The sequence below is a fragment of the Cyclopterus lumpus genome, chromosome 1 (assembly GCF_009769545.1).
Source record: "Cyclopterus lumpus isolate fCycLum1 chromosome 1, fCycLum1.pri, whole genome shotgun sequence".
NCBI classification, from domain to species: Eukaryota; Metazoa; Chordata; class Actinopteri; order Perciformes; family Cyclopteridae; genus Cyclopterus; species Cyclopterus lumpus.
Window position 1 is genome coordinate 8,946,557 of NC_046966.1, and position 26,590 is coordinate 8,973,146.

The window sequence follows — 26,590 nt, forward strand, 5'->3', positions numbered from 1 at the left end:
TGAATACAATATGTTGTCTCTTGGAGATCTAGAAAGGTAGAGTTAATAGGGAAATGAATCATCTAACCCGTTTTGATCGAGCACATACAATAACTTATACATTAAAACATTAACCTTTATTGTTTAACTTAAAGGATTGTTTTATTATGAAAACAGAAAGTTCCGCTTTGCGTACACTGCTATGTGACGTAATACGTAAATAAGTTGCTCAAGCTTCTGCTGCTTACTCGGAAGGTTGTTTTGTTGTCTTCTTTCAGCCATAATTATATCTCGCCTCAGTAATATTAACGACAATGCTACAATTACAGACAAGCTCTTGGAGATAAAACGGAAGTGGCCTCTTATTGGACACGCCATCTGACTTTGTAACGTAACTACAAAGTGAGCCCCGTGTGGACAACAAACCCAGGCGTCAGTCAGCCAGCTAACAGGGGTTAGCGCCGCAAATCTCCGCACCGTGTGCCATTCATGCTCACTTTCGCTTCCATTTCGTCCTCGTCTGTCGTCGACCTTTACATCCTGTCACCAAGTTCAGTCTGTGGTTTCGCCAGGAGAGGATGAACTGGCTTTTCCCCCTGTCCAAAGGCTCCGGACCTCTCGCTCCTCTGAACAGCCTCCAGCAACAAAGACAGCGGCAGATCGAGTCCCTTAAAGCCGCTCATCCGAGGTAAAGTGAACGGACACCGGTCGCCTCAAACTGCACCCGGGGCTGCTGGTTAGCTTGTTAAGCACAACGCTGGTTTGTCAAACTCACAATAGGGTCATTACACATGTCTCCTGGTCACTTTAATAACGTAAATCAGTAAAATATGTCGGCGACGTGTCCATACACAGCTAATGTTTACTTAGCATAGCTAGCTGGTGGCTCTCAGCTGAGTCAGAGGAGCACACTACTGGTTATCGCCTCATGCTTTGTGCACATTATCCCCTGCGTTTCTGTAAATACGTCAACATCATACACTTGATTGTATATTAACCCACAACCACTGCGTTGACGTGTCGTCGGTGGCTAATCTCTCCTCCATAGCCGGGGTGCCGTGTTAGCTGGCTCGCTAATGAAGTCAGCCAGTGACAGTTGCGAGGTCTATTTGTGGGGATGATGACACACGAGGTGTAGCCGGCTGGCCCTGTGCTGTAGCCATTCTAGTGTTTACCACGACAACCTATCGCGCATTTGCTCCCTGGAGGAGTTTGCTAATTCGACGTGCCGATTAAAGTATTAACTTACCCCTTGTTTACTAAGGAGCTCTGTCTCCTCAGTGAAGCGGTTACTGCCAACACAACAGACCGTTCTATTAGTTCACATCTTGTCAGCCAGATGCGTGTATTCATGGTAATCTCTCCCCTGATGTAAAGTGTTTGTGTGACACAGTAATGGCATTACACTCTGCGAAGGAGACATTTGTTTCCCACAGATGTGAAGCTCATGGGAGTGAAATGACTAATGTGCTGTGGTGAATGCTGCTCGTGACATGGCAGTGCTAAAGGAATAAATGGATGGGAGAAGAGGATTTCTACATTTTATAGGACTGTACTTGTAAGGCCGGGGTTTCTTGACATGTAACTGTCTTTTGTAGGGGTAAATCATTTGTTGCTGGATATGTTATATGAGCTATAGATTATTGAGGTATCATTACTAGTCATTGAATTTCTTTGCAATTGACGAAAACTCTTTGAATTGATGAATGCAGTAAAGCGAACACTTATTGGATACAGTAATACTGGTGGATAATTGCCACACAGTGATAATGCAGGGAGACAAATAAGTATCAGCTTTACAATATATTTGCCGATTCACTTTGTAATGTTATTTTGCTAAGAAGTAGAGGTAGTCGTTGTTTATGGGCATTAACGGCCTTGTTTGGCTGAGAATTAGGTATTGTGTGATGATAAACATTGTCAGACCTCTCTCTTTATGAATCTCTCTCTTTCCTAAACAGCAGAAAGTGTATATACATTAATGGAAGACGTACAAGACATGTTCCTAATGTGCTGATCATGACTACAGATGCAAGAGTTCTGATTATGTGTTTCTGTTTCCCAAAAAGCCTTGCAGAGATCCAGAAGGATGTGGAGTACAGAATACCATTTACAGTCAACAACTCCACCATTAGTGTTAACATGTGAGTACTTATCTTTGCCCACAGTCAGAGTGACTGACCTCATTTGGAAAACTAAGCAACCACATGGCACACTTCTCATAATTTTTTTAAAATATTTATTTATTAATAAACTTTCACACTATAGTTGAAATTACAAACAAATTGTATTTCAAAAGGATTACAAAAACGATTGAATCACTAGCTTAAAAGTTGTATTCCCTTTTTTTAAAGAATAATTTAATAATATTTTTTTCCCCAACAAACATAAAGGCATGCATTAATCCATATGAACACAATTATTTAAATATGTTGTATTAAGGCCTCGCACATTTCTGTGCCAGTGTGGAGTTGAAGAAGAGGAGGCAACCGACAGCATCATTCCATATGTTCACAAGATAGTAAGAGAAGAATGCAGGAAAGGGCACTTGGCAATCAAAACAACATGTCTCACTGGCTTTAGTCCCCACAGCAGGAACTAGACATATATATTAGACAATATTTAGTTTGCTCATTCAAGCTGTTTGTGAAAGACTTTACCATAATCCATCCACTGGCTCTAAGGCTGCCACTTTTAAGAACATTGGGGCTATACTTTATAGGGACATATGGACATGAGACTACCATATTACAATATTGATCACATATAACTTATGTATCATGTTACTCTGTTTCCTGAAAGCTGAATCTCTTCTCTTTTCTCTAGACTGCTGCCTCCTCAGTTCCCCCAGGAGAAGCCGGTGGTTAGTGTCTACCCCCCTGTTGGTCATCATTTAGTCGACAGCAATAATGGCACCATGATCACTTGCCCCCTCATCACAAATGTAAGTAGTTGTCTAGGCGTTCTTGTTTCAGTTATTTGAGGAGCTTCCAGGAATGTTCAAGGAGTTTAGGCGGATCAAGTGGTTGGGTTATTCCACATGTGCAATACAATTCATTCATGAAAGCCACTGTTGGCATATTTGTGAACTGAGTAGATGGCACTGGTGCTTGCTGATGTGCACACTAAGACAGCTGTCAGTCTGATACTGACTCAAATAGATGGCTTGGGTATCCGATAGCATTATTTTTAATAAATAACAATTCAGTACATTTATGTGAAATTAAACATTCAGCGGTCCCATAAAGCCCAAATGTAATGATCCTTTGTTTCAAAACGGCAGTCAAATCCGACTCCTTCGATCGAATAGGCGACTATTCGGGGGTCATCCCTATTTCATAATGCATTATGTAAATAGAAACACAGCACACGGACAGTATCACTGTGGCAGCCGTATGGTGGGATGAAAGGAAGAGCATTACTCATAGCTGTATCCAACATATTTAAGTCTGACTGAAACTGAAACAAGTGACTCAAAGTAAGGTAGATTCCACAGCCGAACTGTAGGTCTTTTCCAGATTCAGGCACATGTGAGTTGTGAAGAAACTCTGTGTGCAAAGAGCCTGTCCCCTCAATGGTTTTCCTTCTCTTGATGTTTCCATTTTCCTGGTTTTCTCTCAATTAAGAACATCCATTTTGTTTATTTAATTTTTTTTGCTATTTCATGCTTGAGTGTTATTCTCACTTTCCTTGAAACTTTTTCCTTGTTGTGTATGTTGCAGTTTGGAATGCACTCAGATCTGGGTAAGGTCATTCAGAGTCTGCTGGACGAGTTCTGGAAGAGTCCTCCTGCCTTGATGTCCACTGGCCCTGCTGGCTTCCCATAGTGAGCTTCCCCTTACATGCTTGGACACTTCAGTTGTCTCTCACTACTTTCTCATAATGCTTTAGAATTACAACAGAAAGTCCAGGTGCAACCTGGGTCTCCTTTAAATATTTTTCCCACGATTTTCTATTATTGGGTCAATGTAGTAAGTAAGTAGCCCTAAAGAGCAGATGATCATTGCAATATAGATACAACTAATAAAGTGAGCTTGTACCCAGCTTGTAAAAATATTTTTCCCTGCTACGATTTCCTGTAAAAATAAATGTGTAATGCTTATGTCAAAAAATCCTATTTCCTCCCCCGTTCACCCAGCAATATGTACAAGCCGTCAGGCATGGCGCCTTACCCCACTCAGGCTTATCACTATGGTCCTCGCCATGTGGGCCCCAGTCACACGGCACCTCCTGGTCTAGGTCCAGCTCTCATGCCTCATCCAGGGGTTGATGGTGCCCATGGGCCCCCTCGAGCTCCAGCCCCATACGGCCTGATTTCTGACCTGCCACTGCCGGTTCCTACCGGAGACTACCAGGTAATAACGGATATTGTACACACGTGGATTGATTACGACCGTAAGGAATCCATAGAGGACTCTGATATGAGCTGTGCGTTTTCATAAAATGAAATAAATATGTTCATGAAGCAAGCCCAGCATCGAGTCCAGCATTGTCTGTTTGCAAAGCGTCAGGTTCATCAAACTATACATACCAGGAATTGTGTGATAACCCAGGTTCTTCTAAGCAAAGCGTCCAGTTTTGATGTCTTTACCTGCAACTGATTGCCCGGGTTCAGACCAATCTACTGTTGACATAAATCCCTTGAAGAATGTGACTTGCTGATACTACTGCTGTGCGTTTCAGGCTGGACTGAACGGACACATGTACAAGATGCCCGAGATACCCGAGTCTTTTTCTGAACTCTGTGACTTGAAGTAATGTATTCCCAAATATTGTCAATTTAAACATCTTTTATATTTTCTGAGACATTGTGTCAGCATGTTTTCATGTCAGGTGAAACATTCTGTTGTACCCAATAATGTCTTTGTTCTGTAACCTATCTTTACCCCTTCCTAGTCTGACCCTGTTGTCGGACATGTCTGAAAACGAGGATGTGTTACTGGAGTTCTTTGTGAGTTTGCCACAACTGAAACAGGTCACCAGTGATAAAGAGGAGCTGGTCACCAATATAGTCGACATGGCTAGTAAGTTCCTCTTCTGCAGCTTGACAAAAGGTCTGGAAGGCCAATCATGAAAGAGAAGTGTACGTTTAGATGAGCTTTACAAAGATTTGTGCATCTCTGTTTGTCATTTACAGAGAAAAACCTTCAGATGGAGCCGCAGCTCGAAGGAAAACGACAAGAAATGCTCTACAAGGTCAGATATTACATCCAGCCTCTTGTGCTCTCTTCCAAACAGACGCACACTACAAACACACGCTATTGTGTAGCAGCTTGTGATGCCTGTTTTTGTCCGTTGACAGTATGAACAGCTGACTCAGATGAAGCTGGCCTTTGAAACAAGAATGCAGAGACAGCATGATCTCAGTGAGGTAAGAGGCTACACCAGTGATACTGAACTTGTAACTCACTCTGAAAATAAATTGCTTTTTTATTTATTTTTACTTTTAATGTAAATAAGGTGCCAGAGTGCATTCAAAATATACTATTGAAGCGTGTTCCTAAAAAAAAGATGCCTGACACGTGAAGCAACAATAAGAATATAAACTTCAGTCCAGACTTAGCTAGCAGCCACATGTCAACATCTGTCTCCTCCTACACATAAGCCCTCGCGACTTGAGGATCCTCTTCTCTTAGATGGGATTATGCTCTTCCTCTCAGTCAACCGAAAGACCACATTTTTTTTACCTTGACAAGCCACTGAAAGTGTTTGTCTTTTTGTTTCTTACTTGTTTCCATCCCCATTAGAGTTGCAGTCTTAGTACTCTACAGGCTCGGTTAAAGGTTGCAGCCCACCAGGCTGAAGAGGAGTCAGAGGAGACGGCTGAAAACTTCCTGGAGGGACGCGCAGACATCGATGAATTCCTGACCAGCTTCATGGAGAAGAGAACGGTGAGAAGTGGTGTAGTTTTGTAAGAAGAAATCATGATATATTGTCTTTTTTTAGTCTGATTGTGATCCAAACTTAAAGTTGCATTTTAAGATGAAAGATGCTGAGACTGTTTGTTTGTTTGTGTTTTAATCCACAGCTTTGCCACAGCAGAAGGGCCAAAGAGGAAAAATTGCAACAGTCCATCAACACACATGGACCGTTTCCTACCACCCACTAAAACACAAGGTACTGCCATTTTTCTCTTTGCGGAGGAAAACTGGTGGTTCTCAGCTGACTGTTTCACAACAAGCAGCACTAATTGTTGCCTCCATTTTTTTATCAGGGAAAAAACGCTTTGTTGTCATCTCTTCATTCTCCTTCTTACTTCTTATTTTGATCATTAGGTGCGGTGTTTTCTCAGCCAACTTAAAGGATAAAGACATTTGATCGGACAAAAAGCACACTGAGTCAACAATGGGCACTTTGGAGAAATAGGAAGATGGTGATGGCAACGGTGGGCTAACAAAAGAAGCCCACTGTGCTCAGATCTGAGCTATAAATATTGTTGAATAAGTTGCATTGTGTGAGAGCAAGACGGAGAATCTGAGTCCCCACAAGAGGCCAAAACTGGGAGAGGGGGTGACACGTGCCTAGCTTTTCCAACCACTTTACTAAGGAATGATCACACCGTGGAAATATTTCTATTGCACATGCTGTTTGTTCAGTTTTGACTTTCCTAAATTTATGTCATGAGGTTCAATACGGGCAACACCTACACCTGATCAGAGATGTTGCTGATGTGAACTCTTCTGGAAGAAAGTACAAATTGTTTAGGAAAGGACTCCCAATTGTTTTTTTTCTTGTTTGTTTTTTTTCATGCGGTGAGCAAGTAAATGTCACTATAGAATAATTGTTCAAATGCTAATGTCTGTGTCTATACTTCCATCTCTAAGATAATTGTCAAGACCTTGCTTTCTCATTCCAAAAAGGTCCTGGAGGACAGACAGAAGAAAAACCTTTGCCTTGCAAATATAGTTAACATGGATTATTGTTCTAGAATGAACCTCAGCAGTGGTTTGTAATTAAACAACTCAAATTTGAGATTCTCCGACAAAAAAGAAGCAAGGACGGGGCAGTGTTGTCAGGAGTGCATACAATTTAGACTCTGATTATGACAGTGGTTGAGTTTATGAAGTTGCCGTGTTTGCCCCTGAAGTAATCGATATCATGTGTTTGCACAAACATTAATAATTTGATTCAATTAGGCAGAGCTCTAATTATCATACTGTTTTTTTTACACTGCAATCTTTTTATTCACTACCTGAGAATTAGAGTCCAATTTTTTTTTTTTCATGGATCAAGTTTGTATGGGGAAAATAAAATGTTTCCTGGAGGGTTGACTATTTTAACAAGCGGGTTATGTAAATTGGGATATCAGAAAACCATATCAACGGTTTGCCTTTCACATGAATCGAGGTATTGGTGCACATGTCAACATGCTGATCATGCACCGTAGACTTGAAATTGTTGATTGACTCTTCACAGAAGAGCCTCAGAAGATTTGGGTTAATGTTGAGGAATATTAGGGTTACATGCTGCAGTAAAACATGACATTGGATACTGTATTTAAATAATGTTAATAATAGGCTATATTGTAACCTTGTATTATATGTTCTTATTTAATTTGTTAGTGTAATAAAGCATTTAGAATAAATCTTGTTTGCTGTTTGACAATCACTATTAGCACTCTAAACTTTCTGGGCATCGTTCAACTATTGATTTAGATGAATTTATTCATAGCACAAATACTGTAACACTTGATGCATTGTCTTATAACAGTAATTTAAAGTAAGTTCAGGATAACTGTTAATATGCCTACCCAGTCCACACACTTCTGTGTTAATCATGACAAGCAAGATACCACTTACAATGTACTGTTGCACTTCATTATCACCTTCAAAATGGACATTTCACAGCATAAGTGTGTGACTCCACCATATATTGTAATGGTGTAACAAACTGGAACCCAAAAGCACGACTCTGAGACAGGAGTAACAAAGATGGTTGTTTTTACTGGGTCCAGGCAGGGTCAAAACTGGGAGATCAGTTGTGAGGCGAACAAGTCCAAAAAGGAACAGGCAGAGAATTGAAGGTCAGAACAGGCAGATCAGGAATACAGACTAAAGTAACGCTGGAGAGCTTGACACGAAAACACAAGACAATCTGGCAGAGGACAAGTGCAAGTGAGGGGACCTAAATACTGACAGGCTAATGAAGGCATGGGCTGCAGGTCAGATGGGCGTGAGAACCAGGTAAAGGAAATGAAGAATGATCAGGTGTGAATGGCTGGGTCTGAAATGACATGAGAGTTAATTAAACCAGCAAACAGAATTTTGGGGCTGATCCGGTGTCAGAAATCCAGATCAGATTCTCCATCTGAATCTTCCTGAAATATTACACTGCACTTCCAGTGGACAAAATAACAGGAACAACTGATCTTTAGATAAAATAGTGTTTTCACTGATGTCATTTTAAGTCAGGAGAAATCTTATTTAATCTGTGAGAAATGTAAAACAATAAAACAATGTGTTAAATGGTGGCTCAAACTTATGGAGGGGATGAGTGGTACACTTTTACAGCAAAAATATGTTTCCTATTTGAATGAAAACATAATTGATGGACGAAGATTTGGAGAAAGTAAAGAAAAACTCCTAAATATTCCTTCAATTGATTTTACACTTGATGAAATGTATTGAAACATTCAGAAATTCAAATAAAACACAAAAAAAGTAGAAAAAGGATACTTTTAACCACATAAATAAAATTTAAAAAATACCTAAGAAATAAACAATGAATAGTATTTTTTTTTAAAGTGTAAAACTGTGAAGGACAGGTGGAGGTGCTGCTCCCGTCTCCAGGAAACATACCGACCAATTACACCAATTATTGTGATGTTCCGGACCTTTGGATGAGGAAATTCTCTCTAAGTGGACCTCGCTGAATTTTAGTTCCCTGCTCTACAGTGTTACTGTATGGAAAATGAAGCCAATAGAATAGCAGCTACCAAGCCCAAACTCAACAGCTGAACTGAACTTTGCTATAACCAAGTTGTAATCTTTACAAATGGAGTTGCTGGTGTGTGTCACAAGTGACAGTATTTCTGCAAGCCAAAACAGACACTGTATTTGTCCTGATTACTATATTATGTGCAGCTGTAACTGGGCAGTCAGTCATGCTTCTGCCAGAGACTTTAATATAACATAATGTCAACACTCCTCATTGTATAGTATACATTATAGTTTTTTCTTCTTCTATATTTTCGTTTCCCAAAGTAGGTTTGAGCTCTGACTGAGCATCGAATAAGAGAATTGTCAAGATGTTGAGTTTATACTGCTGTTTATACGCTAATAGCAACAATATGTTTAGTGTTTGGCAATAGAGTTTTGTTTATTTTGTGTTTTTGTGGCACAATAGTGCACAGCAGGTGGCGGTAACCGCACATGCCAACTACCGGAAGAAGAAGAAGAAGAAGAAGAAGAAGAAGAAGAAGAAGAAGAAGAAGAAGAAGAAGAAGAAGAAGAACTAACCGAACGCGTTGGTTACAAGAGGATTGTTGGTAAACTTGTCCACGACTTATTTTGACTACAGAAGCGTTTCTGTTAGTTATTCAAACTTTAATTCACTGGAAAACTCAACCGGAAATATCCGTAGTCAACCGTGAACCGGCACAATATCCACCTCGGCGCAGGTTAGCAACAGTTAACGGTTAGCGGTTAGCTAACGTCACTGCGGTTGTTGAAGCACCTGATGGAGCATTAACGTCAGCTAACGCTAGCTAAATTATAAAATATAAGCTCGAGACGAAGTGACAAGCCATTGCAGGTTTGCGACGTCACACGTTCAACTTCAGTTTGCCACTGACGTAAAGTAAGTTGGTTGGTCCATGAGCTTCATCGTTAGAAACATGTAGTAACAATCACTTTTCTGTTTGGTTGTTAATGTCAGGTGTCCGTTGAAATCACCACCAGCTCACATTAAAACATAGTTGCAGTTTTAATCGAGACTGAATTTTGTTTTGCTAAATACTTTTGACTAAAAATGGTGATTCCTTGATGGGCGTCTGTTGTCTTTACTGGATAATGTTGTAAGTATAACACTGCACACATCTGTTTGTCTGCAGCAGTCACGAGACATGTCAAGACAGATGGGAGACAGCCATCGACGGTTCCTGCAGACCATGATGTCCAATGGCATCGTTGATGAACAAGGCGCGAGGACGCTCCATCAGTATTGTTGTGAAACGCACAACAGTGAGTCATTTTACTACTAGATTGTAATGTGATTGAGCCAGAATGAGTTGAGTTTCCCTCTGAACAAAGACATAATACAGTACATATTACACAAAGTCAAAGTCCATTGTTCACCTTTAAAGTTCAATTCAATGTTTACACCAACTTAAGAACATGTTGAATTAGTCAGACATTGAAATCTCCATAATAACAAATGAATTTGCTGCTCCCTGCCCATTTACTCCATTGTATACTATGTATATTTGTTTAATGGTGTGTTATTTGTATTGTATGCACCTCTGCTGTACTTGGGAGAAGCCAAAGACACATTTCCACTCAGGTGGACATTTTCAATATGGCTTGAAAAGCACAAGAAATAATTTAAGGAGTCAGTTAAATTGCAAATATGCTACTTCTTGATACTCACAAAGTTTCTCTTTGCAGCACAGCACGCCCCCGACAAACTGGATGATTTCATTGATGCCATCAACTCAAAGCTGCAGCCTATGTTCATGCAGATTAGAAAAGGGATGTCTGAAGACAATGGCCACCAGTTCTACGCATTGGTAAATGGGTTTAAGTCTTCTACTGTGACTGCATTATCAGGCCTTTTTTCCTAACGCTGGGGATGTGAAGCCCAACTATGTCACGAATTGAATTGCTTTTCTTTCATTTTCTGCAAAGTCAAACATGCACAAACACTTAATTTAATCAAGGACAACTATTGTCCGTCTTCCAGATGGCTATACAGTATTTTACCAATTAAAATGTTTACATCTAAAACCAAGTGACAATGTCTGTTTTTAAGCTCATCCTTTTTATACCAGCAGCCGCTGTAATTTGGCTGTGGGATTGATTGGGACAGTTTGAGAACCACTTTATGTTGTGATAATTTATCATTAATGGTCACAAAACACATAGACACATTTTTTTTTAAATTATACTTTGTTCATTTATTTTTAATTTTGTGTGAACATTTATCCATTGAAATAACTATCTTTGTAAATTTCCAAATACCTATATATTTTTATTTCATCTAACCGTTTTGCAGTACCTCCGCAGCCCACTGGATGGTGCGCTGCTGCCCACTATTGGTCCCGGTTCCAGTGGTCAATGATAGCTGTGTTAAACCACTAGAAGGCCTTGTTAATCCCTGTTTTACTTGAACACTGTTCAGGTGAACATGGCTGAGACTGACGTCACCAGAATGTCGTCAGATTATGCCGACAATGAGCTGGAGCTGTTTAGGAAAACGGTGAGTTAAATTTACAGAAGGAAGTCCCGCATATCGACATTTTGTAATCACTTTTTTTTCAGCACCGTTCTGATAGAAAAATCAGATGACTGTTATGCTCTTGTCTTGCCCAGTTCTACTCTTGACACTGTGAACTGACAAAATAGATGTAATGCAAACCAGTACAACAGTCTTAAAATAAAATACTACCGTTGTATTAGTATATGTCTCATGTCGCATGTCATCACTAAACAGGTACATTTAAAAAAATTAATCTTCCACCACCCAATATAAAACTTCACTAAAATAAGGAAGAGTAACTGGCAGACAAAGCATAGGGAAAGTTTGAATCTTTAGTCCAAAGGGGTCTGAACACCCAAATCAGTTGGACTGTTCATTTGATCCAGTTTTAATTGTTCGATTTTAGCACGGGGAAAAATGAACAGATGTTTGGGCTCTGCCTTCAGTGTGTGAAGTGTGTCATGACTAACTTTGCTGCTCTCATTCAGATGGACCAGATTGTGGGCTCTGAGAACGGCACAGCCTCTTCCACTGACATTCTGAACAGCGCTGACACCCTGACCACCAAAAAGCTGAAGAAGAGCGAGACGGAGCACCTCTTGAACCGACTTGTGCATGACCAATGGCTCAGTGAGGTAAAGCACAGTGATTCCAACAGGGTGTCAGAATACAATTTAGGATAAGTTCTCTGCTCCATTTTCTACAAACTTTGAACTCTATTTTTGTGTGGACAAAAAACTATGTTTTTATATTGATTAAGCACTTTAATAGCATTTGTAGCTTTGACAGACTTGTTCATCTACGTTTGTAATGTGGATTTCTTTTTATAATCAATTAAAATCCCATTCAATACCAACTTAAGTCTACTAACCAGAGGAAAACACTTCTTGCTCTTTGTTTTGTTTATTCTGTGTGTAATTGATTTCTGTTCATTAATGTAGAAACGGGGTGAATACACTTTGTCCACCAGATGTATTATAGAGATGGAGCCATACATTCGTACAATGTATCAGGAGCAAGTCAAAGTGTGCCACATCTGTCACAATATCGCCTTACAGGTAAATGTTCCCTCTGCTTCTCTGTTATTTATTATAAACTCTATACTCTGGGATAAATACCTGAATGAAATATATTAGTTTTAGTTCTGTCATTTGGAAACTCTCAATACTACTTTCAGTACTTCAGTAGTAGTCATTTCATTAAATCACTACCTGAAGGAAAAGATGCTGTTTGTTTGCAAAATATATTTTTTATTTGAAGTCTTCTATATAGTCACACTAATTACATTCATAATAGTTTTAAAGTAAATTATCTTTGATACGTTCGTGGCATAACGTATCTTTTTTTTCTCAATGGGATGATAAGTCTGAAATCAAATGTTTTAAATAAATAAATCCAATTAGATAATTGTACTATTTTAAGTCAATTGTTTTTTATTTCCTGTTTCATTTTCTTTTACCTTGCATTGATGTTTGTCTCTTTTCTAAACAGTCACTTTTGCATTGGGTCAGTAAATGTGTGACAAACCTGATAACAAAATGAGTCTTAATCTGATACATTTTTCTTTTCCAGTGCCAAATTTGTGAGAATCCTACTTGTGGAATAAAAATACACAACCCATGTGTTGCCAGATACTTCAAAGGAAGATCAGAGCCACGGTGTCCAGCTTGTGATGACTTTTGGCCACATGAAATCCCTGGTATTTATTGTTTAATAACATTAGACCTACTATAATTACATAGATGCACATTTAAATACTCAATGCTTCCTAAAAAATTCTCTTTTTTTTAACCTTTTTTTACCACAAAGTATATTAGACTGGCTTAAGACATAATAATACATAGAATGAGAATTAATATATTTATAAATGGCAAGTGACTAGGAAAAGAAAGTGTGCTTATATGTTTCATATCTTGTTCGTTCTGTCCATTACAGAAGTCCGACGACCCCAGTCGTCCCAGTCCAAAAGATGAGGTTTTCAGCATCAACGTTTTTTTGTTAAAACCTGTTGTTTTGTTTTTACCATAAATAAACCAAACTGTAAATATACATTTCTTTATAGGTATTTTTACAAAAATAAATGAAAGTGTTTCATTAAAATGTCTTCATTATGTTTATTTAAACATCATCATTATCATAAACCAAACATTTCAAAGCAATTTCTTATTGTGCTATTTTCTTACACAGTAGTTCTCCAACTGAATTTGTGTCCTTTTGTCCTTCTTTCCCTGTTGAGTAATTTTCCTTCCATATTGGTCCTTTCTATAAGACACAACTCATTTATTCAAAACATAATAAAGCTTCTCGAGATGTAATGTTAAAACATGTATTGTTTTTAATCCCAACAGACCATGCAGCTTGTGTCATGCAATTTAACTTTCTCTGACTAGATTGTTAATCTAATAGAAACTAGGCTTTATTATCACAAGAATATTGACAGTTTTACTAAATCTGGGGAGAGAGATAAATATCAGTCTGCTACTAAACATTTCCTCATAAAGTGGTTATGGTTTGGACATTAGTTTGACATTGCTGCTAAATCCTGACATGTATGATTCACACATAACTGAAATAATTCTGTGTTCAAGTGGAATTTCTGAGACAATAATATATACATTTTCACCCAACTTAACTGTTTTCTCAATATGCGACTAGGAGAGAATTCTGTTGCTAAATTCCATATTGTGCCTTGTTATATTACACCAAGTCCTCGTGAAGTGGCCTGTTGGGAGCCCGTCAGGTTCAGTCTGTTCAGCTTACAATTAATGCTAAGCAACATGGTGTCATAGATAAGTAGTCGGAGGGATATATCTCATGAAAAACATGAAGTCACTTCAAATTATATTTGCCTGAGAGGAGTTCTGCTCAAGTATCTTCAGGGTGACAATTGACTTGATAGCTTTTCTAAACCACGGGTAGAAAAAAGCATAAATGAGTGGGTTCAAACAAGAGTTAAAAAACAACAGCCAGGACACAATGGCCCAAGATGAAGCACTGTTTGAGATGTCCTGTCCTGCGAGAGAGGGGTAGTAGTACGGACAGAAACTCATCAAAAACACCACTATGACAACACCCAGAGTCCTGGCTGCTTTTCTCTCTGATTTCTTTGCAGTGACTTTAACGGCACCGACCGCCGTAATATGAGACTGCATGGCGCGCGCCTGAGACACAGCCACCGTAAACACTCTCATGTACAGAATGAGGATGACCGAGCAGGGGCCAATAAACGTGAACACAAGGTCGACCGTGCCGGAGACATAGTTAATCACCACCATGCACTCCCCGTAGCAGGAGTTCTGCACGTCTGGCTGCCTGAGATGGTCCTTCAAGATGAGCCCGTTGTAGAGGAACGAGCCGGCCCAGCACAGACACACAGACAGCTCAATCATGCCGCGAGTGATTTTGTTGGGGTAATGCAGAGGATAACAAATGGCGACAAAGCGATCGATTGATATGAGCACCATGTTCCCCACAGAGGCTGAGGTGAGACTGAAGCCGATAATGTAAGACAGGGCACACATTAGGTCGCCCAGCAACCAGCAGGTTTCTATGAATCGCACCGTTTCCACCGGCATCACCAGCAGCCCGACGAGGAGGTCTGAGATGGCCAAGGAGAGCAGGAGCAGGTTGGTGGGCGTGTGTAGCTGTCTGAAGTGGGAGATCGAGATGATAACCAGCAGGTTGAGAGCTACAGTGAGCACAGAGATGGAGGAGAGCAGCGTGTACAGGAGGACCGTCTCAGAGCGAGGACGCATTGAACCCCTGCAGGAGGAGTTCGGGAGCTGAGGGTAGCAGAGCTCTGCTTCCTCCAGGCCATCCATCGTGCAGTGCTTAGAGGAGGCGATAACCTGAACCTGCTGAGCTCAAGCAGCTCTCTGAGCACACAAGACATAGTGCAGCTCACTTATCTCTGACGCCACTCCACCCTTCCTCAACTCCCCGGTCGTCCTCCTCATCGTCATCTGCTATTCTTCCCATCCACCCTTTTTTTTATCCCACGTGACATGAAGCAGCACATGAGTTTCATGCAACTGATGGAAAGCTTTTCTCTAAACTATAAGACTTTGTTAAAGTTGTGTTAAAGTCACACAAAGCCCCGGCAATGGCGGTAGCTTGGTTTCCAAAGTCAAATTCCAAAGGCAACTCAAGCCCCTGGCTCTGGTTGGGGTCCTGGGGACGTCCTGTACTGCCTCTGGGCTCTTCAGTTCTGCCGGAGACTTCAACTCTCACATGAGATGATTGTTGGTATTTAGTGATCAGGAGAGTTATCTGTTAATCTGTTAAGGTTTGGCCTCAGGACCTTGATGATTGTCATTACGCAGCAGTAACACAGCTTTATCAGGATGTGGAGCACAGTTCAGTTGAACTATTTTCCCAGGATCTCAGTGTGTGTGTAACTCAAGATTTATTTGCCATTTGCACCTTAAAAAGTACATTGGAATTCAGTTTAAGAGGAAAACAAGGTAGTAAGATTAATCAAAGGTTAACGATGAATAAATATCCTGCATAAACAAGAAATGCACGCTGAAACAAATTGTTCTGTTAATCAAACATTATTGTGTATTTCTTTGTTGTGGTTGTAGTAAATAATCAGCTATCGGGTATTTTAGTAATCGTGTTGTCCCGGGGTCAAACTGACCGGCATATCTGTTTATACGCATACACACGCATGTATAATACATCCCTCCCGTTGTCCCCGGGGGGGGGGCAAAAGACCCACAGACGAGCGTGCGTCGCACAACCGTCTCGCCGCCGTCGTCGTCGTCGTCGTCGTCGTCGTCCCCCCCCCCCCCCCCCCCCCCCCTTCCCCCGTCCCCGTCCCCGGGTCAAAAGGACCCACGTCACAGTGAGCACGTCTCACAACCCTCTCTTCGTCCCTCCAGGGTCAAACTGACCCACGTCGATAGACTACGTTTCCCCAGTCGTTAAGTGTCATATTAATCATTCAAACGAGCCCTCAAAACCCACCTCTTCAAACTTGCCTTCACCTGCTAACCCCTACACCCTACCCTCCACTATATGACTCATTCCTCAGAGCTTCTCAAGTTTTCTTCTTTTTTTTTAACCTGAAATGTTCTATTTGTTTGTTTGTTTGCTCTTGTCTTTTTATTTAGTTTTGTTCTGTATGTCTATGCCTTATGTAAAGCGTCTTTGTGTGTTTTGAAAAGCGCTATATAAATTCGATGTATTATTATTATTATTATTATTATTATTATTATTATTATTATTATTATATTACATTTCTAGGTTTCAACACTCCGGACTAACTGTTGTTTACCACCATCCCAAAAGATATTTCCAACCCTCCCCGTCAGGGTAAACTGTAAAGAATTAAAAATGTTATCCTTTTACTTTGTTATTGTCAGTGGATATTTGTACGAAATCACAAGAACATTACTTCACCTCACTTCGCCTCGTTTTAATTTGATATCACCCCCTTCATTAACAAATACATTTTACATACATGTTTTCTCAATAACATCCAAATTCGTAGGCTAGTTCTGTTTTTTTTGGGCAACACATCAGCTGTCAACTTCAAATGACTTTAGATTCAGGCCGATATGTTGGTCTCAAGTGATTGGATAGAGAAAATCGATCCCCCGCCCTCGTGGAAATCAACTGGAGTGGAGGTAATGTCAGATTCATGATGGAAACAAGAGTGTAACAAGTTGACATTTCTGTCTGATATCAGGCTTTGATTAAACAATAATCTAGACATTAGTAGTTTTATTATTTATCATACGCTGTGGAAACATCTTCTTCAAGCAACTGTGTTTATTTAAGTTTCTCTACATTTAAACACATCATGCTAACATCATAATTTACCATCGCCCAATACGTATTTTCACTGAAAAGAGCGTGAACGCGTCATGATGTAATAATAATAATAATAATAATAATGCATTCTATTTGTACGGCACTCTTCATCCAAGGATCTCAGAGTGCCACAGAGCCAGTACATAGTTAAAACTAACAATAATAACAACAAATTTAAAAAAAATATAAAAAAAGGAATAGTTGACAAGTCATAAAACTCAACTCAAAAACGCCTTCCTGAATAAGAAGGTTTTTAGGCCAGTCTAACTAATTGGAACCTCCATAATTAGCCAAGTAGGACTGTACTACACACCTGCTGCCATCAGTTTAACTAGCTCTCCTCCTGCCGCTGTCAACGTGTATGTGATGTTCAGTCCAGGTAGGGGGCTTTAGTGATTTTTAATAATCAAGCGTCTTGAGGAATTGTACTATTTGTTTGTAATTCTGTTTTTTATAGGTGGTACTCAAATATAATTTAATATTATTATTATTATAACATAGGCCTTTTTTAATATGCAATAACGCATTTTGACATGCCACAGTAGGTAAAGCACAGGGGTTAATAAAATGAACGAAAGCTAAATTCCATCTGGCTTCTTCAGTTTCAGGGCCCTGGTAATGTGCACGCTGACTGACTGTCACTGTGTCATGGAGCCATCGACTATGTTCATTAGTAACACTTTGTTTTCAAAAAACAAGTACTTTTGTGTTTCTGTCCCAGCTGAATGTCTCACATGCGTAAAGGGGAAATGGTTGCATCATGTGTTGATGTTAAAATGTGTTTATTAACACCTTTGAATTCTCCTGTGGATTACCGTGTTATCAGACATTATTATAAAGTGTGAACATGTCCCTCTGGTACACAACACAGCTATGTTTTTTTTTAATGTTGAGACCAATTTATCCTCTGAGGTACTGAGGAGTTTGAGGAGTTCATGTGCTTGTATTATCTATCCAAAACTTAAATCATTCTGCACAATTCTTTCACATAATAATTTGGTTTAACCATTTATTTGGGTAAATAGTGTCAGATTTACAGCTGCATTTACTCCACAATATAACAGCAGGCAATTTTTTATATATTTTTTCCCACACTGCTGATGGTTGTAAAAAGAAGAAGATTCACCCTGGTCTTGGAATGAGCTTTGTCTTTTTTTGTCTCCATTCTTGTATCTGCGCCTTGGATGCGTGCTCACGATCTTCCACCTGGCCGCTCTAAGTTCTTTGAGAACTTGAGGCCCAGAAACCTCCCGAACAAGGCAAAATAAGCAAGTACAGGCAGAGGGCAGGGTCTCTACAGATACAGACAGCCCCTCACACTTCTAGCGGGTCATAAGTGATGATCAGTATTTTTATGAATCTATACGCCCTTTTTTTAAATGAAAATCCTACACATTTTGTCGGATCACAAACCTGCCGCAGTTTTAAAGTCCAGTGAGAAGCGGCATCAGGAGGATTCTCAAAACCATAATCATTGTAAGTTTGTGCCATGCTCAACTATATTATAAAAGCTTGCCCCTCCTCCAGTGCCCACAGGACCAGCTGCAGGGTCATGGGCCATGTTTCATTTCACTCCTTTAAAGTTGGAACTTCTCTTGGTGGCGGAGCAGTGACGTCTCCCTGCCACTCGTTGTGTCTTTTCCCAACACTTGTCCAGGCAAAAGCTGCTCTTCTCCACATCCTCTGCCAGTTTTGTCGTTGCCTTCTTCAGCTTTCCTCCAGTCACTTCTGCATCCCTCAGCAGCAGTGGGGTTGGCAGCCCCATGAATCCACGGCATCCAAGCTCTACCTCTACTCCATCCAGCCAGCCTCCCTGCACTCAGCAAACAGCACTTGAGTACTTCTTCTTTCGTTCGAAGGCGGCCTCAATCCCTTCCTCCAATGGTACCGTGAGCTCAATGAGTTGTACGGCGTTTGGCGTCGTGGACCACGCTACTACGTCAGCACGGAGAGACATAGTGATAATCTGAACTGGAGCTGTTTGTCTAGATTGATTTATATTCCACTCCTGGTGGCAGTAGATCCTTGGTATTTCTCTGTTCCTGGTGCTCCTTCCCCCTCCACATGCCCTGACCAAGTAGAAGTGGTGTTCCACTGGTGGTGAACATCCTCTGCTTTTACTGCCCCTCGACCACCTTTTTCAGCACCTGGTCACGGGACCACCTGTAGAAATCACCAATTTGCAGCCCGACTATCTGTTGGAGGCGTTGCAGAGCAAGCAGCATTCCTTGTTCCTGGACCACTGGTGGGGGTTAAAAGGACAGGAAACTGTTTCTTAGGTTGAGATGTTCAGGGATCTGAGTCTTGCCTTTGGAATCTTCTTAAAGTTTGACCAATTGATTTTCCGCTTGACAACCTTGTCCCAGGTTGTCCAGTCTCCTTGTCGGACATGACCTTGTAGCACTCTTCCTCCATCTTCGTCACCTCTCACACCACCATGTCCTTTCTCATTTGGCCTTGGACCAGAAACGTGGCACTTATCCCCACCCAAGTCTTGCCCTTCCTGCCTGGACCGCGCCAACGAGTGCTAGAATCCTTTGAGGTAAGTATTATCTCAGTTTGCTGCAAAGACATAATTAATTAAACATTACCATCTGTAGTGCGTATAGAAAAGCCTTCAACAAACGTATAAAACAATGATCGAAAAATAACGTCTCCATCAAAATCTTAAACAAAGCATTAACTCATTATTGACATCTTGATTCTAATTTATTTGTGGAAAATCCTTTACAGCATTCAACATTTATTAATGAAACGTTGAATTTTCACATCAACAGACTATAATTTGTTCATAATCAAATGTCCAATTATCTAATGAAGAAGACACAGTCCCGTGTTGCATCATTCTTGTCACTGATGTGGAACTGAGAGCTGTTGCTGTTCATCTGATCTGAACCGACATTCTTACAGGTCAGGAGACTGAAACTCAATCTCTGTTGTTGGGCTCAGCTTCTACTGGAGTGGTTATGTGGCTGGTCAGGCACTAGATGGCCCTGTTGGTAAAGCATTTGACGTTGATTGAAAATATATTGATATATATATATATAACTGCACTAGCTTTGACCAAGGGCGAAACAGCCTTTCTGTTGTATGAACCCAAAATATGAAATATAAATATATAAATAAATATGAATATATGAATAAATATGAACTTACAATCATCTCATACTCAACGTGTCACTTTTATGTCCGGATACTTTATGTCATATTTTGATTAACCTCCCCATCCAAGTTGTATGTCACCCAGACTAACCAAAGGGATGTACTCAGCGTGTCCTGTAAAGGTTACAGTTTAAAGAATAAAGTCAGTGAATACTGCTCATATGTTGAGCTTTGGAATGTACAGCAGACAGAAGGTGGAGAGCTAATCAATTGGAACTGTTCGTTTTATTAAGTGGAACTATTTTGTCATTTTAAAGTGGGAAAAAAAAGGATTTAAATGTCAGACTCAAAGAACATCAAATTAATGCAAACACATTCTTTAATTAAGAATAATTACTGTTTGTATTGTTTTGGACAGAAAATAAAAGACAGTAATAAATATGATTGTAATGAAGGTTTATGAACTCTGTAGTAATAGACTATACAAGTAACAATACTCACACTTTAAATAGTATGTGTTGTACTATTTTTATGACCACACATCTTTAGACGTTTTCGTGATGTTCTTACTGGTATTTAGAGTTTTGAGTGCGACAAAATAAGCACGAAAATAATGATGACAATAGCCACCTTGGTTTTCTTTTAATAGTGGTTTGAGCATACTGTCTAAACAAGGAGTGAGAAAGAAACGGAATCACAGGTTGTATGTTACATTATGCAGTGAGAGGAGGGAAATGTTGTTTAATACATGAGTTTTCTGTTGAGACGGGAAGGTGGTTGGTGCTCCGCTGAGCCAGAGAAGAGATGGTTGAAGGTCGGATTGCAGAGGAGACCCGAGCGGCCAGTATAGAGCCGGTCCTGCTGCACAACTCTTTGAGTCTTTTGAGTCTTATGTATCTCTTTATCCTGTTGGAGGCTTTGTACCTTCCTTCATTTTCTGTATAATAGTCTTGAGAGACATATACAGTATATGTATATTTATACCTATATACATAAAGCACATATCTAAAGTCTATTATATATAAATGTATATATGTATTTATTTATATTTATATTTATATATATATACAGTCTCAAAGCTTTTTTTTAACATGCAGACTAATAAAGTAGGAAAAACAAAACACATCAGCTAACTGAACTGTGCTAATTTGAGTTAAAATCCAAACTAGTTAAAGTAAAGATGAAATAAAAAATGTTGTCACTATGATTGTCAACTGGATTTAATGAAATATTGTGGTCTTTATTTTACATCAACCAAAGTTAATGGTTGTAAGAAAACATTGGAGACACAAGGAAGCACTGTGCTACATTGTTGTTGGTGAACACTAACACCATCTGTTCTTCTTTTTCCTTTAACCACATCCTCACCGCTCTGCCTCAAATAAAACAACACAAAAGCTTTAAATCTACAGTGAGTTGAAATGTTGGTACTTAGGGTTAGTTAAATGAAACACCTTGTAGAAAGAACTGTCTGTTTCTGTTAGTGATAATATCACATCTGATTTTGTGTATCCCTTTCAATGATTTCACCAAGGAAAATAGTTATTTTCATTTGATATTTGAACTTCAAATGTCAAAACATATTTGGCCAATTTGAACCAATTTACTGCAAAATAATTGTGGTGCTCTTTTGTATCTACATGGGGCAGAGTTTCTTCTCCTATAAGACGCCCCATGAAAGCTTGTAAACCCTTAAGTTACTAAACGGCCTTTCAAATTACCATTAATGACATTGTCTGACTCAACATCCATCCTTGGTTCTGGAAAAAAATGTGTTAATGCTTTATATGGAACAAATGCTAATATTAATATTGTTATCAGACATAAGGAATATTTTAATAAAAACCAAACATACAAACACATATAACCATAGATTTGATTGATTGATAATGCTTTTGTAAGGTTGTAGGAGTAATATATATTTGAAATAACAAATTGGAATTTGTGAAATTATCAAATCATCTGAATGTCTCAAAGGTTCACAAACAAACAAGCCCACACATTAACACGCCTGGTTTCACCCAGTTTTCCTTCCGCGCACCGCAACCAAATTGATTCTCATTTTAATTATGTTGACCGAGACTCCGTCTCTCTTCTTCACTGACAACAAAACCAGCGCAGGCCGGCAGTCTGCCTCTCACACTGTGAGGATGACACCTCCGTCTCCTTACAGAGGATCTAGTCGAGGATCCACTTTGATGTCACTCCCCCGCAAAGGAAAGGTCAAAATAATAAATGTAGGCCCAATTGATGGGTTTGCAGGGGGGCGCGGGGGTTTCAGTGCTGATTTTTGGACGAGCGCTCCACTAAAGGCATAATGAATTCATACAGTCAGCCACGGCCAAAGAGGAAAACAGCATGGGTCCTCTTTCCTTGAAAAGGTTGATCTAAATCTGCAGACGAGCCTGGCTCCTTCTTCCCACTCATTCTCCACACACATCACTCCCCCCCCCTCACCCTCTCTCTCAGCATAGGCTTGTCTCACACTCACATTCACACACGTATGAATAAATACTCAAAAATACATCTCTTTGACACACACCTATGCATATGCATCACCTCCTTCTCACCTTCACTTGAGAGAGGTGAACCGCATCACCATGGAACAGAAACCTCTACGTAAAAGATGCTCCTCCAAGCTCTTCCTCACAGCAAGAAACCTTGGACTCAAGAGTCAATAACCCATAAATACACAAATACTTGAATATGTCTTTGAAGATTTCTCAGGTCATCTGGGTCATGGGATATCTGTTGGTAGGTCAAAAGCAACTGAGCTCCGCCGTGTTTGCTGGCCTTTGATCTACAAAGTCAGGTTTTGTAGCTCGAGAACTTTATTTTAAATTAGGAGAACTATTTAAATCCGTCACTTAAGTTAAAGATGCAATACCTCAAACACTCTATGACAAGTGAAGGTAAATTCATAATATGAGAAAGTACAGAGGTTTATTAGCAGGAAAATGGTCCAAAAGAATCAACAGTAAAAGTGCTTATTATGCAGAATGAAGAGAGTTCTATCACATTATTTTTATTTAGCATTCATAAAAAGCATGCAATATTTGGTTTACAAAATACTATATTGTAGTTGTAAGCAGATACATGTTTATGTGGATTCTGTTGAAAAAACGACCTATTTTTTAGTGTTCTGTTCGAAATAACATACCCAAACTAAAAAGGGGGTATCTCAGCAACCACAAGGGCTATTTGAATAATGTTGGTGTTATAATAAAGGCAACATATGTGTGCTTTTGTTCAGACGTGTAAATATTAGTATATTTGTTACTGGTTAAGAGTAAATAAAGATGAAAGACAGCAAAAGTTGAATTTTCAGGTTCGCCTAGGGAAAAAAAGCACTTTCAGGATGATTATCTCTTGGAAGGATATAGAGCTAAGGTCAAACACATCAGAGGTCATAGCACAATATGGGACCAGTCTCTCTGCAAAGTTTGACTTTGAAAAAGTGAAGCAGAACAAAGTTAGAGAATTTTTAGTACAGATAAATTAGGCAAAATGGGCATTTGGACACCATCTGTGCAATGTGAATTTCCTAATGTACCAAACCATACATTTCACTTGTATATTACTTATGGTGTTCAATACATCCAAATACAGCAGTCGTTGTTGATTAGAAGAAGAACAATGTTTTTTTTTTTTAGAAGCCAAAGATAAGCAACATTTGTGACTGTAAAGAGCTTAAGCGATTCATGTTGCTGTGTTCTTTGGCTCATATCTCGGTGATGCTTTGGTGAATGATTTTGTAACGATATCTAGAATCTGTGTTAAATCCTCTTGCTCTTTGCTATCTGTCTTTTTCTGGTAGCACCGAGCTACGGGTTGCTTGTTCCGAAAACGTGTTGAGTGGGCTGACTCCTGACAAAATGATGATTATGATATTTTAATAATTTTTCAGTTGGTGTTTGAGTTGGGTGGAAATGGTTTACTGATTCTTGTAGCCCAAGTTCTCTTGTTTAATTTGATATATTTGCTCATGTTTATTGTAATGTTTTACACAGTTGGGGGCCATGGTTTTTAAAAGGATAAACAGATAATGAATGAATATATAGTAAATACTGTTGTTGTACTATTACATATGTTTTATAGGACAAGTTCAAATGGTGACAAATATGTGTGTTAATAAACACACTGATACAATATCCCTATATCTGACTCTTTCCTATAGTGTGTTTTAGACCATTTATTCAATGTGTATAATTATATATGCTAAACATGTCCCCAACTAAAGCTATTAAATATATGTAAAGTAATAAAAAGCGCAACATCTCTCTCTCAAACGGAGTGTAGTTTAGAAGTAAGTGTCAATGAAAATACTCAAACAAATCAAAACTGAACTTAAGTCCAGTCCCTGTGTGCATGTAGCTGATCTTACTTTCCACCACCGAGGTCAGCAGACACAGACATACATGCTGCTGTCCTTGTATAACGTATTAAGGCATATTACGAGTAATGTAAGGGAATTAGTGTTGCATTGCCACTGTATTTGTTTTGAGTCATTTGCGTTCTAACATATGCTGCTGGCTATTTGATCTGGTTGTGTGCGTTACATATTTGCGTCAGGGTCTATATTGTATTGTCTTGTTGCCATGTGCACACGTCAAATTATAAATATGAAGCGCACGCTTTCCGCAAACTAAAGACCACAAGGCCCGTTCTTACCGCATTGACGACACACACTCAGATAAACCGAAATATGATTATTTCCGATCAGCCACAACCCCATGTGCTCCGCGGTGGGATGCGCATTCACACGGAGCAGCCAGCTCCCTCCGGAGCACCGAGCAGCTCCGGGGCTGAATACATGCGCAGTGCTGCCGTGAATCACACATCACCAGGACAACTGGCGGTCACACCGAGCGCCCCCCGCCCCCCTCCCCCCTCCAGTCAGCAGCATCAGTGAGGTCCGATCCCGTCCACCGGCGAACAAGCGAGCCCAGAACACCACCGTGAGTTTATATTCTCTTTTCTACTTCCAATGTTTCTGAGTGCGCAGCCGGTATTTTGTGCATCAGCCACACGTGTCGAGAGCTCCCGTGTGCCGCTGCGCACGTCTGCCTTCAGGACAGTGCGATGACGTGATGAGGCGATTCATGATGTTTCATCTGCTTTAGTGAATGAATGGACGAGCGTCGCCTCTTCAATGGGGTGTTGTGTGTGTCTGTGGCCGGATGGACTGCGTTGTAATTTGGGCTATCGCCACGTTACATAAACGGCTATTAAATACGCATATAGCCTATTGATTGTCTGCGGGACTTATGGACACATTAATTAAGTCTGAAACTCATTCAAGGCACACGCGTTATGTAGAAAATGTGACATTTAAGATAATAAAAGTATACGTAAAAGCATATTCTGATCTGCAGCCTATAATTAGATGGACAATTAGTTGAGTATCAGCCTTCTCTCGATGTCATGTGCTGCTGTTGCATCCATGCTCTCTGATTCCTGGTTACACAGCCTGTATATCTTGTCTCAGCAGTCTTCAATGCAGCAAGTTCAGATATGCATGGCCAGTGGACCCTGAAGAACTTGAGAGGCACAGGCATAAACAGCCCACTCTTACCTATTCATAACACAGCACGTCTTCACCTTCAGAAAGCTGTGTCCTGCCGGTCCTGTTAAATTGTAAAATAAATGGCAGCTTGTGGGCGGTGAATTAAACTATAATTATGGCATAATTTTAAAATGTAGATTTCATTTGCAGCTCTCTTTTGCTGCACTAATTTCCTGTCAGAATGTGGGAACACTGAGTGTTTGACAGCAGCACCCGGCTCATTTGTTAATCACAGATTCAGGATGATTCATCGTACCCACACTTCCCTCCAACTGTTGGGAGGAAAAAATGGTCGTCAGCACAGATGACCACTTTAGCCACCCACTCACCAAGTCGGCTACTAGGTCTTACATTTGTATACTCACTTAAATCTCTTTTTTTCTCCTTTGGTTAATACTGCTCTATAACTGCTTGGAAATAAAATAAATAAAATCAAAAGAAGAGATTCTTTATGAAGATACGTCTTTGTCCTTTTCCCAATTTAGAGGTGATCATTTTGCACCAGTATTATCTTCTCCACCTAATGACAATATACAGTATACTTTAGCAGGTCATGGATGTCTCCAGCAGCCTTAGTTAACGATCCTGTATCTCCTTTATCAAAAACACTTTTCCAGCGCATCAGGGATGTCTCCTGCAGCATACAAACTGTAGCTCTTTGCCTCCTGGTGAGTCTATCCTCATTGTGAGTCACTGGCATCATTGGGGCCT

The 26,590-nt window shown here is 39.9% G+C and overlaps 3 protein-coding genes across 11 annotated transcripts; 2 read left to right on the top strand and 1 right to left on the bottom strand.

The window, feature by feature from the left end:
* The first annotated feature begins 175 nt into the window (after nucleotides 1–175).
* vps37a (VPS37A subunit of ESCRT-I) lies at nucleotides 176–7,587 on the top strand. Its single transcript, XM_034539260.1, has 12 exons — nucleotides 176–667; nucleotides 2,049–2,123; nucleotides 2,806–2,923; nucleotides 3,702–3,805; nucleotides 4,118–4,334; nucleotides 4,663–4,733; nucleotides 4,876–5,003; nucleotides 5,117–5,175; nucleotides 5,282–5,350; nucleotides 5,727–5,870; nucleotides 6,008–6,096; nucleotides 6,255–7,587. The coding sequence occupies exons 1-11, from the start codon at nucleotides 558–560 to the stop codon at nucleotides 6,086–6,088; spliced, it is 1,176 nt and encodes a 391-aa protein (XP_034395151.1). The 5' UTR covers nucleotides 176–557; the 3' UTR covers nucleotides 6,089–6,096; nucleotides 6,255–7,587.
* A 1,732-nt stretch (nucleotides 7,588–9,319) lies between these two features.
* nsmce1 (NSE1 homolog, SMC5-SMC6 complex component) lies at nucleotides 9,320–13,490 on the top strand. 9 transcript variants are annotated; one of them, XM_034545205.1, is made up of 8 exons: nucleotides 9,320–9,466; nucleotides 10,031–10,160; nucleotides 10,584–10,705; nucleotides 11,317–11,394; nucleotides 11,883–12,029; nucleotides 12,336–12,452; nucleotides 12,967–13,093; nucleotides 13,330–13,490. In XM_034545205.1, the coding sequence occupies exons 2-8, from the start codon at nucleotides 10,043–10,045 to the stop codon at nucleotides 13,365–13,367; spliced, it is 747 nt and encodes a 248-aa protein (XP_034401096.1). In that variant the 5' UTR covers nucleotides 9,320–9,466; nucleotides 10,031–10,042; the 3' UTR covers nucleotides 13,368–13,490. The 9 variants fall into 9 exon arrangements, with proteins under 9 accessions (XP_034401096.1, XP_034401140.1, XP_034401148.1 ...); XM_034545249.1 differs by having other exon boundaries at nucleotides 9,394–9,466; nucleotides 10,034–10,160; nucleotides 13,330–13,459; XM_034545257.1 differs by having other exon boundaries at nucleotides 9,398–9,466; nucleotides 12,365–12,452; nucleotides 13,026–13,093; nucleotides 13,330–13,459.
* Nucleotides 13,491–14,228: 738 nt separating this feature from the next.
* On the bottom strand, nucleotides 14,229–15,215 carry LOC117735346 (trace amine-associated receptor 13c-like). The gene has a single exon (XM_034539908.1). It carries the CDS (start codon nucleotides 15,213–15,215, stop codon nucleotides 14,229–14,231), a length of 987 nt encoding a protein of 328 aa, XP_034395799.1.
* Between the last annotated feature and the right edge of the window lie 11,375 nt (nucleotides 15,216–26,590).

What these genes read in the sequence shown, in the direction of transcription:
- vps37a (XM_034539260.1), top strand. Translation starts at nt 558, where the DNA reads ATGAACTGGCTTTTCCCCCTGTCCAAAGGCTCCGGACCTCTCGCTCCT. An exon ending in TTCCTACCGGAGACTACCAG is followed by an intron (nt 4,335 to 4,662) that starts GTAATAACGGAT and finishes TGTGCGTTTCAG; the next exon opens with GCTGGACTGAACGGACACAT. An exon ending in GACAAGAAATGCTCTACAAG is followed by an intron (nt 5,176 to 5,281) that starts GTCAGATATTAC and finishes GTCCGTTGACAG; the next exon opens with TATGAACAGCTGACTCAGAT.
- nsmce1 (XM_034545205.1), top strand. Translation starts at nt 10,043, where the DNA reads ATGTCAAGACAGATGGGAGACAGCCATCGACGGTTCCTGCAGACCATG. An exon ending in TTGTTGTGAAACGCACAACA is followed by an intron (nt 10,161 to 10,583) that starts GTGAGTCATTTT and finishes TTCTCTTTGCAG; the next exon opens with CACAGCACGCCCCCGACAAA. An exon ending in GTCACAATATCGCCTTACAG is followed by an intron (nt 12,453 to 12,966) that starts GTAAATGTTCCC and finishes TTTCTTTTCCAG; the next exon opens with TGCCAAATTTGTGAGAATCC.
- LOC117735346 (XM_034539908.1), bottom strand. Translation starts at nt 15,215, where the DNA reads ATGGATGGCCTGGAGGAAGCAGAGCTCTGCTACCCTCAGCTCCCGAAC.